Genomic DNA, 12,026 nt, shown 5'->3' with positions numbered 1-12,026 from the left:
ACTGAAACGCGATGATGACTCTGACCGATGCGATGGAAAGCCAGCTCCCCGGAGGCAGGACTGGCAGTAAATGCAAACGACTTGACCCGGCCCGAAGATCGAACGAAGACAAGACACGTACGGGGCCATCCTCCTCTTCCTTCTCCTCCTCCCTCTGCTCATCCCCGCCCGCCGAGGAACAGCTACCCGGCTAGCCGAGTGTCTACTCGTGACGATGCACCGGTGCATAAGCTGCACAAAGGAGCGCGGGAGACCCGCATGCGAATTCAATTACACTCTTCGCCCATTACGCGATACCATCGGGACACCCGACCTCCGAAATTTTCGTACTTTGTTGCGCCGTGTGTGCAACCTTGCACACATTATCGCTTACGTAAAAAGAGCCCTCGAAATGAGAAAACAAGTACACAGATAATCATCGAATATTTGGGCCGCGATATCTAATCTCTTTTAATTTATCATCGACACGGCTACGTTGTGGGCAGAAAAGGGAAACAAAAGATTGGGCGTAAGTATGTGATTTCGGTGGGAAAATATTTCTTATCGCTCCTAATGCGTCGATGAAATTGTAGAAGTCGGAAGAAGGAAGCAACGCGAACACGGAGGATTAATTCATACATGTCCACTCGTTTCTCGCGCGACGCAGGATTCCGCTAATTTTTGCCTACGGTTTCAAAGGATTTCTCTATAGGTCCGAATCGCGTATCCTAGACAAGTTACAAATCGATCCAGGTAAGTTACTGTACACCTGGACACGTTTACAGAGGAGAAATTCACGGGTGAAGAAAAATACCGCGTCGATTTCTTGCGACCGGAATGACTCCTTACTTTCCTCCGATTTTGCAGCGACCACCGTCAAATCATTTTTCAAGCAGGAGTGCTGAGGTCTCTCGAAATTCTACGAGCAGATCGAATATCGATCCGCGAGAGCCACGATGACGGATCGGGTTCGAACCGTTCGATTAATTCGAGTCGTTCTAAACAGCTCCGCGCTACATTCCTCTCGAGCTGAAAATAATGCCTCGATTCGTCTTGCGTTCGAGCAAGTACTGCTTGTGTTCTCCGAGACATTTTCTACCGAAGCTATTATCCTTTAAAGTTCTATAACGCGCAATAGTACACCGTCCATTCAACGTATTTTAACCCTTTATGGCCAATAGAATTGTATCAACAGAATTTATGTCGGCGGCACATTTAAAGTGCTGTAACTTAGCGAGAAAAAATCGTAGCGACTCGATTCGCCCCTTAAATTAAAGGGGAAAGTCCGAACTTTGCGGCCCTGTGAATGACATGCTCGAAAAAAATTGTGCAGGTCCATAGAGAGCGTTAAACTTTGCACTTTTTCGGGATCGCGAACATGCCCTCGGATTTAGGATACTATCGGTCACGGAGCGGAACGTTACTAAAAATTAGAATACGCTATTGTGAAGCAGAAACTTCGAGCTTCAATTTTTAAAAAAAGTCACGATTTTAACATAGCTTGCAACGGAATTACAGCTGCTCAAAGATCGACCATTTTCTCGGTGAAAAATTAGCGATGCTTTAACTTTGCTGTTGAGTGCAACGCAAGTCCCAATGGTATGAAACTAAATGTCATCATTCTCGAACAGAGGAACGATTGCAAAAAAATATTCTTATCCGAAAAGGCAGTTATCCGGCCAGTATTAGCTCGGAACGAAAGGACAACGCAATCCGGAGCGGTAAAGGACCGAACCGTGTAAACGGGTTAGCCTTTAAAATTGCGAGAAGGCGTTCACACGGTCGCAAAGTTGATAATAGGGTAGCGAGGATGCAGAACGCGAGGGAAGAGGCACGAATCGCAGATTTCTCCGGGTCTCTGCCTCTCCGCCAGGCAAACAGCCCTAAGCAACCAAATTCTCGGCCGGTTCGACGAAATTTCGATGTTTGCCCGGACTAGTCTGCATACCAAGCAGCGATCAAGATTCGCATCTCGCCGCAAATCGCTCGGACCTTTTCCAAGGTACCCGACCTTCTTCTTCCCCCTTCTGCCCTCGCTCGCGCCTACTTCGCCTAACTCCCGCGGATTTTATCGCGGTCTAATCTAGCCGACGTTATTTCTTCGCTGTTAAAGTTCGCTGTTCGCGAACGCTTCGTCCGGTTCAATTCCCAATTAACTTCGACTCGTTTACGAGTTCGCCACTCCGTCCGGAACCCGTAAAACCTAATGTGTATTCGAACATGTTCATAATTCACGGGCGTCGAGGCTTCTTAACACTTCCACGACCGCGCTAGAGATCTCAAAAATCTTCATAAAATTAAAGTATTTCATTCTATTGAACAAAAATTACTAAGCAAACTTATATGGCATCAATCTCCCCATTCGGTTGGCTAAGTGTTAATTGTGTCCCGAGACCTCGAAACATCGATGCTTGCAACGAGATGGAAAAATCATTTCTTTTCTCAGCGGAGGGGCAACTATTTACGATAAACTATTCGCGTATATTCTCGAAGGATCCACGACGATGATCGATAGGATAGATCGTTGAGTTATGCGACTCGAGAGGACCGATCAAAGACAGTATCCTTTCGTGTCCGGTTGAGTGAACCGAAACCAAAAGCGATTGCCAGGTTTCTTCGCGGCGAAGCTATTTGCACCGTGCGAATATTTGCGGGCACGCGTGAAAACCGCGGTTCTGTTACAAACGGCGCGATCAAACATTGATTTAGAAATTGCTCTTGCGCGAGCCGCCTAACTTCCGGGTGAAATACGTCGACGGTATTCTTCGCGGTTGGTGAAAACCGGCCGGAGATAGAGGCGGCACGACTGTTCCTCGAACAGCTTCATCTTACGAAACCAAATGCCAGGCGGAGAGGAAGACACTAAACTGGTCCGAGGATGTTCGGCAGCGTCGGCGCGAGAGATAAGTATCATAGAGGACTGGAAAGGCTAATTCCAGGATCAAGAAGCTGCTGCCGGCGGCAGGACCTTAATCGAGTGGCGAGAAGCAAACTGGTCTACCCCCATCTAATCCGGGACTGTGTGTCGAACAGAGCCGTGAAAAGGGGGCCGAGAAGGAAGAGGAGGAGTACATATATCGACGGGCTCGCGAGCGGAATAAAATCGTAATTCAGATCTCGCAAGGGGGCTGATAGTCGCGCACAATCACATTTCGCGGTGTAATCTCTCGCCTCGCCTCGTCTCGCCGGCGAGAGGGGGATACGCATCGCGGCCGTCTTTTTTACGACGAGACGTCGTCGTCTCTCCATTTTTTGATGACGCCGCCTCTTAAAGTTTCGCGCTAGGCGCGCTGGGATACGAGCAATTTAAATTTAATGCCGCTTTTACGCTCCCCCTACCCGTTGTCCCCCCTCGATTCTCCCGACCATTCGAACCCCTCGTCCTCCACCGTCGAGCCTTCCTCGCCACGGTATTCTCTCTCTCGACGCGTTCGCGATTTTTATCTCGAGATTGCCGGCTACCAAGGGAGCAACGACGACGACCATACTCTTTTGGCCTACTTTGAAAAGAGGCCTTATTCCGTGGCCCACGATCCATCTAGATACGCTGTGTCAACCGCGGGGCCCTAACCACCGAGCCCCAGAGCCTTGACCCGAAACCTTTTTGTACGGAAAAACCCCAGTCGAGGTCGCGACCACGCAGCTACCAGCTCTCGGCCAGCTGAAATGCTCCGAATCTGATGGAAAAACGAGCGACCACTGCTCTGGGCAACGCCACTGTCTCGCGCAATCTTTTTCGAATAAACGACAGGCTCCTGCCCGTTCCAGAACGCGCCCCGTTCCGCGACGATTCGAGCGGACACATCTGGACGCGGCCCGGAAAGATATCGCCTCGCGGGATTATTCGAAACGATGCCGCGAGACGCGAGCATGAAATTGCTATTTACGGACATGCTCGAAATTTCGGGGGACGTGTACTTAGGTGATATTACTCTGCGGGAGAATAGAAGGCTCTGCTTTTTGTCCCAGCCTCGATTGCTGGTCCAGGGAAGAGTGCATGACTTTGAGGATTTAGTTGTAACTTTCGATAAAAATGCTTGCCTTGCTTCTCGATGCAACTTGTCCATGTTCTCTAGCGTTTGACAAATGCGTCTGCGAAATTTTAAGTCGACGTCGGTTTCGTTTCAAGAAATTTTCCAAGTCGATCGAGCTCCGGAAACCTCTCGATTACAACTGCTGATGGATATCTATGATTGAGCTATTATAACCATAAACGTAGCATTTATTATGAAAGATAAAACATTGCACACGTGCTGCGGGGACTCAAAAATATGCCCACAAAATTCTGAATCGATATTATCAGCTAGCTTTGCGTCCGAAAATTCGCGAAGTCTTTCGATAGTCAAACTGCGATCACCCTCTGACTTCGAAAGAAACCTATCCTCTCGCACAGAAAAATTTGTGCGCGTTCTACAAGTACTCGCAAATATTTCCACAAAATTCCGAATCGATACACGCGCTGGATTCGTCTGAAATGATTCACAAAAACGTGTAATTCATCGACGATCGAAACAAGTCTAGAATGACTCTCTCCGGGAAAAAGATAGAAAAAAAGAAACGTCCTAAAGAACAGAGAACGCGGTAGAAGCTCGCTGTTCGGAGGAAGCTTTCCCGTGCCAATAATCCGCGGAGGAGAAAAGGGAAGAGAACATTTAGAAGCGGGAGGAACGGTATCGCGACGCGTTCGCGTCCTCTGCACAATTGAAACCGCGGAGCGTCGACTTCGGGAAAGAAGAATTCGCCTCGAAGCGAGATTGTTTATTCAGTCGTGTCCCGTGGCGAGGCCGCGAGAACAAGCAACGAAATTTCGCTCGTGGTCCTCCCGGTGTCTCTGTTCCGGGCTCTCGAATCGCGCGTTTACCCTATTAATAAATAACGCGGGGAACGGCGGCTGGCGGCACTAGAGAAGAAAAACGATCTCGCGAGGAAACGGTCGCGAAAACTGTGCTTCCCTCGATTGCGGCGCGCAATGGAAACGGCTCGTTGACACGTGAAACGCGTCCGCCGAGGCTCGCGATAAACCGTGTTATTAAAATAATTTGTACGCAACGGGATTGGTTAATCGGCGATGCACGGAAATACCTCGCCGCGTCGGTCGTCCCGCCTCGCTCAGCGCCGATATTGTGTAAACAGTCGTTAGCAGATTACAACCGCCGATATCTGTGAGCGCGATCGAGATTCTCGGCGGCGTAATGGCCGCCTCTCGCTTTCTTTGCAAACAGCCTCCGCGATTCGTAATCCCGTCGAATTTATTTCAAAGGATGAAACGCATTGTGCGAGGCACCCGACGAAATCTCCAGCGAACGAAACCACCGTACGCGATCCCGTTTCTCCGTGCACAATATTTCAGATCGCGCCGCTTCTATTACATCGCATTAATGCACGCTCCATCGAGCTCGAGCATTCTCCAGATAATGTTCGTTCGCTGCGTTCGATTAATTCGTACGGTATTTTCAAGTTTATCTTTCGTTTGTGACGGCCGTACGCGCGATTCCGTACGAAAGAATTTGCACCGGATCCGAATACGCTTCCATCAAAATCTACGCTAAAACTGTGTCGGCTTGTAGATTAAACTAATCTAGCGTAATGTAATTGCACAGGCTGTTAACTTATCCAATTTCAGACGACAAGTCGACTTGCTTCTAGAATTACTTGAAATATTCGTTGCACGATAAAAGAAGCTGGTTAAAGAAAGGTCACGATCGCTCGTGTCATTCTGCACGGTAACAAGAATGATCGCCTAAGGTTTTGCTCGAGCGGGATGCTCTCGCAAGTTTCGCGAATGAAAAATCGTGCTCGTGTGCTCCAAATCGTCTAAACATTAAGCGGAGCGCAAAATAGCTAGGAGACCGGGCCCGTTCTATTAAAATCCGTAGCGTCTCGTGAATAATCGAATCGTATATCTCAACCGCTAGAATAGTTCTGGCCGCCCGTTTCGCTACGGTAAATCGGCGGGGACACGCGTCGATTTTTTATGTAACTTTCAGCGATGTTTATTCTTGATTATACAGTCGTAACTCTTCGACGAACGATACATAAAATCTTTTCCAGATGCAAAATTCTTTTATAGTAAACGGATAGAGTAACGTCAGATAGAGTAACGCACGATCTATAATTCTTTGGAAAAAACGCACGAGCTACTTTAAAATAAAAGATACCTTGATTTCGTAATAAAAATATATAAAATACGATGCAAGTTTCGATTGCAAAGTACAATTGATCGTGTCCCTTGTCAATTTCTTACGCGCCCATAATTTTTGGGCATATTGCACAAACTTCTTCAAGATGAAAGATTTCTTGGCTTCGTATGATACGAAAATATATAATAGCATCAAATTTTGGGTTCCACCGAACAAATGATTGTGCCATTTGCCAATTTTCTTTCGTCAAGAATAGGATTGGCAGCAATTCCAGAAGGGTTTCCTAAGGGAAGCTAACATCGGGAAAATTAGATATCGCGTCGCCCGGGTCGGTCCAATTGCCGTAATTATTTAAAACCGGCGGTTTCGGGTCTGAAAAACTACCGGCAGCGTTCCCGACGTTGCTGAAACGTCCAATTTGCGTCTCCGCTGCGGCACACGCGGTGTTTAACCGCACAACGAGTCGCAGAGGGGTCACCCGAGGGAAAAACGAGATCTACGTTCGGATGAAATTTCCTCCGACGACAATGTTTTCGAAAGGGCCGCCCCGGAAGAATGCAAGCGCCGCGAGGTCCAAGCCGAAGTTTAAACAACTGAATAAACTGACCGTGAGCACCGAGAAGATTTTTTTCCTAAAGAGAGGGAGTCGCTTCAGCGGCGAGCGGTTTTCGCGGAAAAAGTCCGAGGAACCGCGGCTCGACGGCGACCAAGTCGTTCCGCGATAATCAGGGAAACGGTTCGCGCGGAAAAAATGATTCTACCGGGGCGGTGACAATCGACCGAACGAGTTTTTCATTGGAAATACCGCGTCGCTTCGAACCGCGCGACAAAAGAACGCTCCGCCGCCGTGCAAAAGATCAAAATTGCCAATAAGGGAGGCAAGAGTTCCGGAAGAATTTTTGCAGCTCGGAAAATTATTAGACCGGCCGGCGTATTGTTCGCCGGGGGAATTGCAATTTTATGTACCGCGACAGAGTGAAAACGAACAATTCCGCGCGGGTGGTTCGGGGAAATTTCGGCGGAGCACGGCCAAAATTCCGCGCTGAATTATTCAGAAGGGTATCATGGGGCTATGAGAAAAATACCAGTCAAGTGTTTCTTTTTGGCGGCCCGGCCACAGATTAAAAAACAGGACGAAGACCGGCCGGGCGGGGAATTTTCGAGGACTCGGGCTGGTACTGTCCAGTCATAACCGGAGCTGGAACAGTCGAGGGGAATATTGGAATCTGTGCGAACCCGAGCAGCCTGCAGGAGACATGCATGCATATTCCATTTACTCCGCTGCTCTTATTAACGCGTCTCTCTTTGCCCCGTGCTTCGCGTCCCTCTGTTACACCCCCAGTTCCGTCGTTTTCGATTTGTTCCCATTTTTCTTCGCAATTATGAACATCGCAAACGCCTCGTAATGCTCAAACTTATTACCTCGTAATGCTCAACCGTAATACAGGTGAACGATTCGCGAGATCAAAGCGCCCCTGACCCCGCTTTGACCTATTTTTAAATAAGCTCCCCGAAAGCATTGTTCGATTGATTCGATTCGAATTGTGCGTACAGGATCTTAACGAGACTATGTATCTTGAAACGAAGTCGTTTTTCCATCCCCGCTTTTTGTTTCCTAATTATCGATGAAACTTACTTTCTCAAACGTTATCTTGGAAGGCTTTAAACAAAAATCGTCGTATCTTATACCAAAATGAATCTTCCATGTTGAAAATTTCTACGTATATTCTTCGAAGCAAAGTCTAAATATAGGAGAAATTTAATGAACCTACGTTAAGCGGTTCGATTGTTACAAATTTCTAGAGGATGCGACGAACGCGCTTACTTTTCGGTTCGGTGAACAGAAACCAGAGAAATAAATTACTGTAAGGGCGAGAGCTTTCGAATGACCGAAAGGTTGAGAGAAAAAATGTCCAGCAACTGTCGCAGCTAAAAAATAGTATCACGGTTGACCGCTCTGAATTCAAGCGACGTTGATAAGGAACGCTATGCCCAGTCGTTTCTGTCTGTTGGCCAGCGGACCGAGAAGATAATGCTTGGATACGTCGATGCGTTAGAAAGTTGTTGCAACGAGGACTCGTCGAAGAACACAGCAGAATGCGATGGGACCGAGCATGCATGCGGTCTTTGAAAGACTGAGAATTGCGCGCGTCCGCGAGGAACTGCGGTTACATATTTCGATGACTTTCGTTCGCGAGCCGGCGCGGCTCCGCGATAATTATTTCGAACCAGACGACGACTCGTTAATAGGCACGCCTCCGTGCAGATCGACCGGTCTGTTTTTCGCTAAGCGCCCGCTTTCTAAATCGCTTCCGATGCCGGGCGGAGGAAATGGTCACGCGAGTCCCCGTCGAAAGTGGAAAGCAGAGGAGGATCGGATATGCCCGGCCGGTGGAAAGTTCGGAAAAAAGAGCGGAACCGTTTCGATTCACCGTCGATAATTAACGCGAACGCTAATCGACCTTAATAGACTTGGAAGACGCCACGGGAACCGTTTGGAAACTGGTCGGCGCGGCGGCGCCGTGAAATTACAAGAGTTTTCTCCTTGACCGCGCGATGGGCTCTCCGAATAGCTAATTAAGTGGAGCTGCGTGGCTCGGTTATTAGCGACGATGCTGGGGACCGATGTCCGAGTCGTGTAAACGAGATCAGGCTCGAACGGAGATTATGCTCGGCGCAAGCCACGCTCTGCCCACCGATCGCGATATAAATCCTCGTTTTTGAAGTTTGATCGATGACAACGGGAATTAGACGCCGACGTCTTGATAAATGTTTTTGGTGAGCATCCAGGGGATTCGAAGGGAGATCGACGTCTCTTCCAGACAGGCGCGCGAGTTTCTCGGATCGAATGATCTTGAATATAAATACCGTGCCTCGGACATTCTAGGAAATGGCGACGATTGCGCAAGAATGGTCCAGATGGGAAAAGACGAGGACCTAACGACGCGCGTCACGGCTCGGAATAATGCAAATTTAATGTTGATATCGTCCCGCGAAGTTAGGCAACCGTGGGTGGCCTGGATCAAGCCCAAAAGTGGTTGTAAAGAGCATCGACTCGAGGAATTACCATTTTGCGCAACGCAACTGCTTGCTCGGCCATCGCCTAAACCTCGAAACGCGTGCATTTTGCATTTTGTATGCTCATTCTACGGGCGTATTCAAATCGAGGCGATAAATTTCGGAGCGAACAAGAATTTCAAACGGACGACCGTAGGAGAAACTTCGTTCTAGTTTTTAAGGCGAAGCGTCCAGATGAAATTTTACGACGAATAATTAGCCAAGCCATCATCTTTTATAGCGATAGAAATGCTTAGTTATATTTAACGTTTATGGTATCGATTATAGCGAAAACGTGCTAGCACGGACAAGGTATAGGAGTGGACCTTCTTAGCAAAAATCGAGTATTCGGTATACCTCGTTTGCGTTCCGGCGCGTTTCATGATTTGGAAGCGAATAAAAATTCTTATGCGACATGTATATACTAACATTGGCAACGAGTACTCGTCCGTGCTATTCTTAATAATATCAATTACACTGAAAAGATGCTAGTGCACGCCCTGCGGTAATAAAAAAGGGAAAACACTTTTATCGACGCGTTCAGATAAAAACCCTCTGAAAAAGCATCGATTATTCAACCGGCAACGACAACATGGCTGCACGACGTTCGACTGTTATCAGGGGCTCAGACGAGGCTCGTGGAAACAAAAATTCGGCTGATAAAATCGACGACTTCTGATGCCGTCGGACCAGCAATTTCTGTATCTCCGGTTCGAATGATAATGGACCGTCCGACATATATTTATAAGCAACCGTTTTCCTCACCGACTTCGATAGATACAAATTTTCGTAGAAATCGTTCCTCCCTAATCAAAAAATCCTTCTACAAATTTCTCCACAGATGGACAGTTTGAAACAAACTAAAAATCGATATCCCTGATTTGGAAAGATTTTCGAGTTACAAATAAAATTAAAAATCGAATGAAATTCTCTTTCGCAGAGCTCCCTAAATTCTATTTTGGAGTGTCCTCGACCTATTTGATGTATAAAATTTTGGATTTTTTCGCCGGATAGGAATTTGGGAATAGTTTTCCGCAACAGTGCGAGGTGAATGCGTTATCGAGCGAATACTGGGGGATTCCCAGCTCGTTGCTTCGAAATACGTTTCTCAGATGGTGTTCCCGTCGTGTCGACGACAATGGCACGTGAATCCACTCTAGCAAAGCGACGACAGTCATCGACAGAAAGGGAAATGACTTTTTGACAACAGAGGAACGAGTAACCGATTTCGTGGTGTGCCGTTATCGCGCTGGCCGATACGAATTCGAGCGGCGTCTGCAAACGCGGTCCACGCGAGTTCACAAACGATGCTCGATGAAAAAGAACGCTCTGATGTCCAATCGATCGCTGTGAATCGTAATAATGAACGACTGCAGCGAGTGCTTCTTTAGAACGTTACACGCGAAGGAGCAGCGTCGAATGGCCTTATTCCTTACATGACGATTATTGTTACGACTATACTTATTATGGAACGTTTAGAAGATTAGAGCTACCGAATGCGGCTTTTAATGGCATTATAATATATATATATATAAATATATATAGTACACTAAATGCTCCAAAAGTTAACATGAACTGTTGAAGGAGTTTATATTTATGCAAGCTTCGTGAACTTATCTGAGGTAATCGAATCGATCAGGATGGGGTCGGAACAAAGCTCTCAAGGCGGTGCACAAAACACTGGCTCAGGTAGGACCAGAGGTGCTCCATTGAGGCGTGGTAAAAGCGTACCGAATCGCGAGAGAGTGCCGGAGGACACTCCCCCCAGGTGCATCAGCCCTGGTGCCAGCATTTGTTCGGATTCCGACCTACCATATATATCTTACACGGTGAACAGACCCATCGGGGACTCGCCAAAGATGACTAACAAACAATCACAACTGTACAGAGGCAAGAGTTTAGGTGCACAGGATATATCTAGACGTAAGAATAGCTTAGGATCTAGCAGTTACAGGTAACGATCTCCCGACGTATTGAACTAGTTTATCGGATACAAGCAGCTCGAATAAAATTGTTTATTTCAGGAAATCTACCTCTGATAAAATTCACAACATAGTAGTAGTGAAACCAGCTGTTGCAGACCCTTCAGCCGACAAGGATCCCGATTTGGTCAAGTTACAAAGTATCCCCATGTTCCTACCCATTATGCGTGGTACTCTGAATTTGCCACCCGGCGTTAGAGACCCCGAAGTCCTGGAGAGACTGGATCCCATTGGTCTGTTCAATCTGTGCGCACGCTATCAACATCACCTTAATAACAATGCTCAAATGATTGCCGGGGAGCAAGCTACTCTCTGCATCAATATAGAACCCGAAGTTACCAAAATGTTCAATCTGGCGACGGAGAGGCAAAAGAAGTTTGCCAAGTTTGCCGAACAACTGAACAAAGTACACGAGCTTAGCAAGCAATTAACCAAGTGTCATTCTCTCCTGAATCAAACCCTGGAGAGCCTGGATACATTGAACAACCTTCTACCTATAGAAGAGAGACTGGAACCATTTGTATGGACTACCGGATAAATTGTTGAAGGTATCAAAGAGGTAGCTCTAGAAGCTATATTGTATTCAAAAGTACATTTGCACTGGTGCTAACACAATTTGGATCTACCTGTTAGAGTATTCTTCTAGTATTTTTCTTTTATTGTTCGGTACAAGTCTGTATTAACAACCCTTACCCTAAGACTTCTAGTACCTACACGCATCTTGCACAGAAAGCTCTTCTATAAAAACCTACTCTATATATAAATATATATATATATAAATATATATGTCTATTTTCATGTTAATCCTATGATTGTATTGTAAAAAAAAAGGAAAAAGAATATGATGTTTAATTTCAAAAATACATAC

The 12,026-nt window shown here is 46.8% G+C and overlaps 2 protein-coding genes across 3 annotated transcripts in view; both read left to right on the top strand.

The window, feature by feature from the left end:
* The window catches only part of LOC117226063 (uncharacterized), a 60,584-nt gene that overhangs the window by 46,241 nt on the left and 2,317 nt on the right, over positions 1 to 12,026 (top strand). The window contains exon 1 of one of the 2 annotated variants that reach the window (XM_076525205.1): positions 11,568 to 11,706. The exons of the other annotated variant lie outside the window; for it this stretch is intronic. The gene's annotated coding sequence lies outside the window, so the exon portion shown is untranslated. Of the gene's footprint in view, positions 1 to 11,567; positions 11,707 to 12,026 lie in introns of those variants that run through there. 2 annotated transcript variants of the gene reach the window in all.
* On the top strand, positions 10,292 to 11,942 carry BORCS5 (BLOC-1 related complex subunit 5). Its single transcript, XM_033480028.2, has 2 exons — positions 10,292 to 11,130; positions 11,201 to 11,942. The coding sequence occupies exons 1-2, from the start codon at positions 10,817 to 10,819 to the stop codon at positions 11,694 to 11,696; spliced, it is 810 nt and encodes a 269-aa protein (XP_033335919.1). The 5' UTR covers positions 10,292 to 10,816; the 3' UTR covers positions 11,697 to 11,942.

This window comes from Megalopta genalis, chromosome 11 (assembly GCF_051020955.1).
Source record: "Megalopta genalis isolate 19385.01 chromosome 11, iyMegGena1_principal, whole genome shotgun sequence".
NCBI lineage: Eukaryota > Metazoa > Arthropoda > Insecta > Hymenoptera > Halictidae > Megalopta > Megalopta genalis.
Note: the sequence above shows the minus strand (reverse complement) of the source record. Positions and strands in the feature narration are given on the sequence as shown.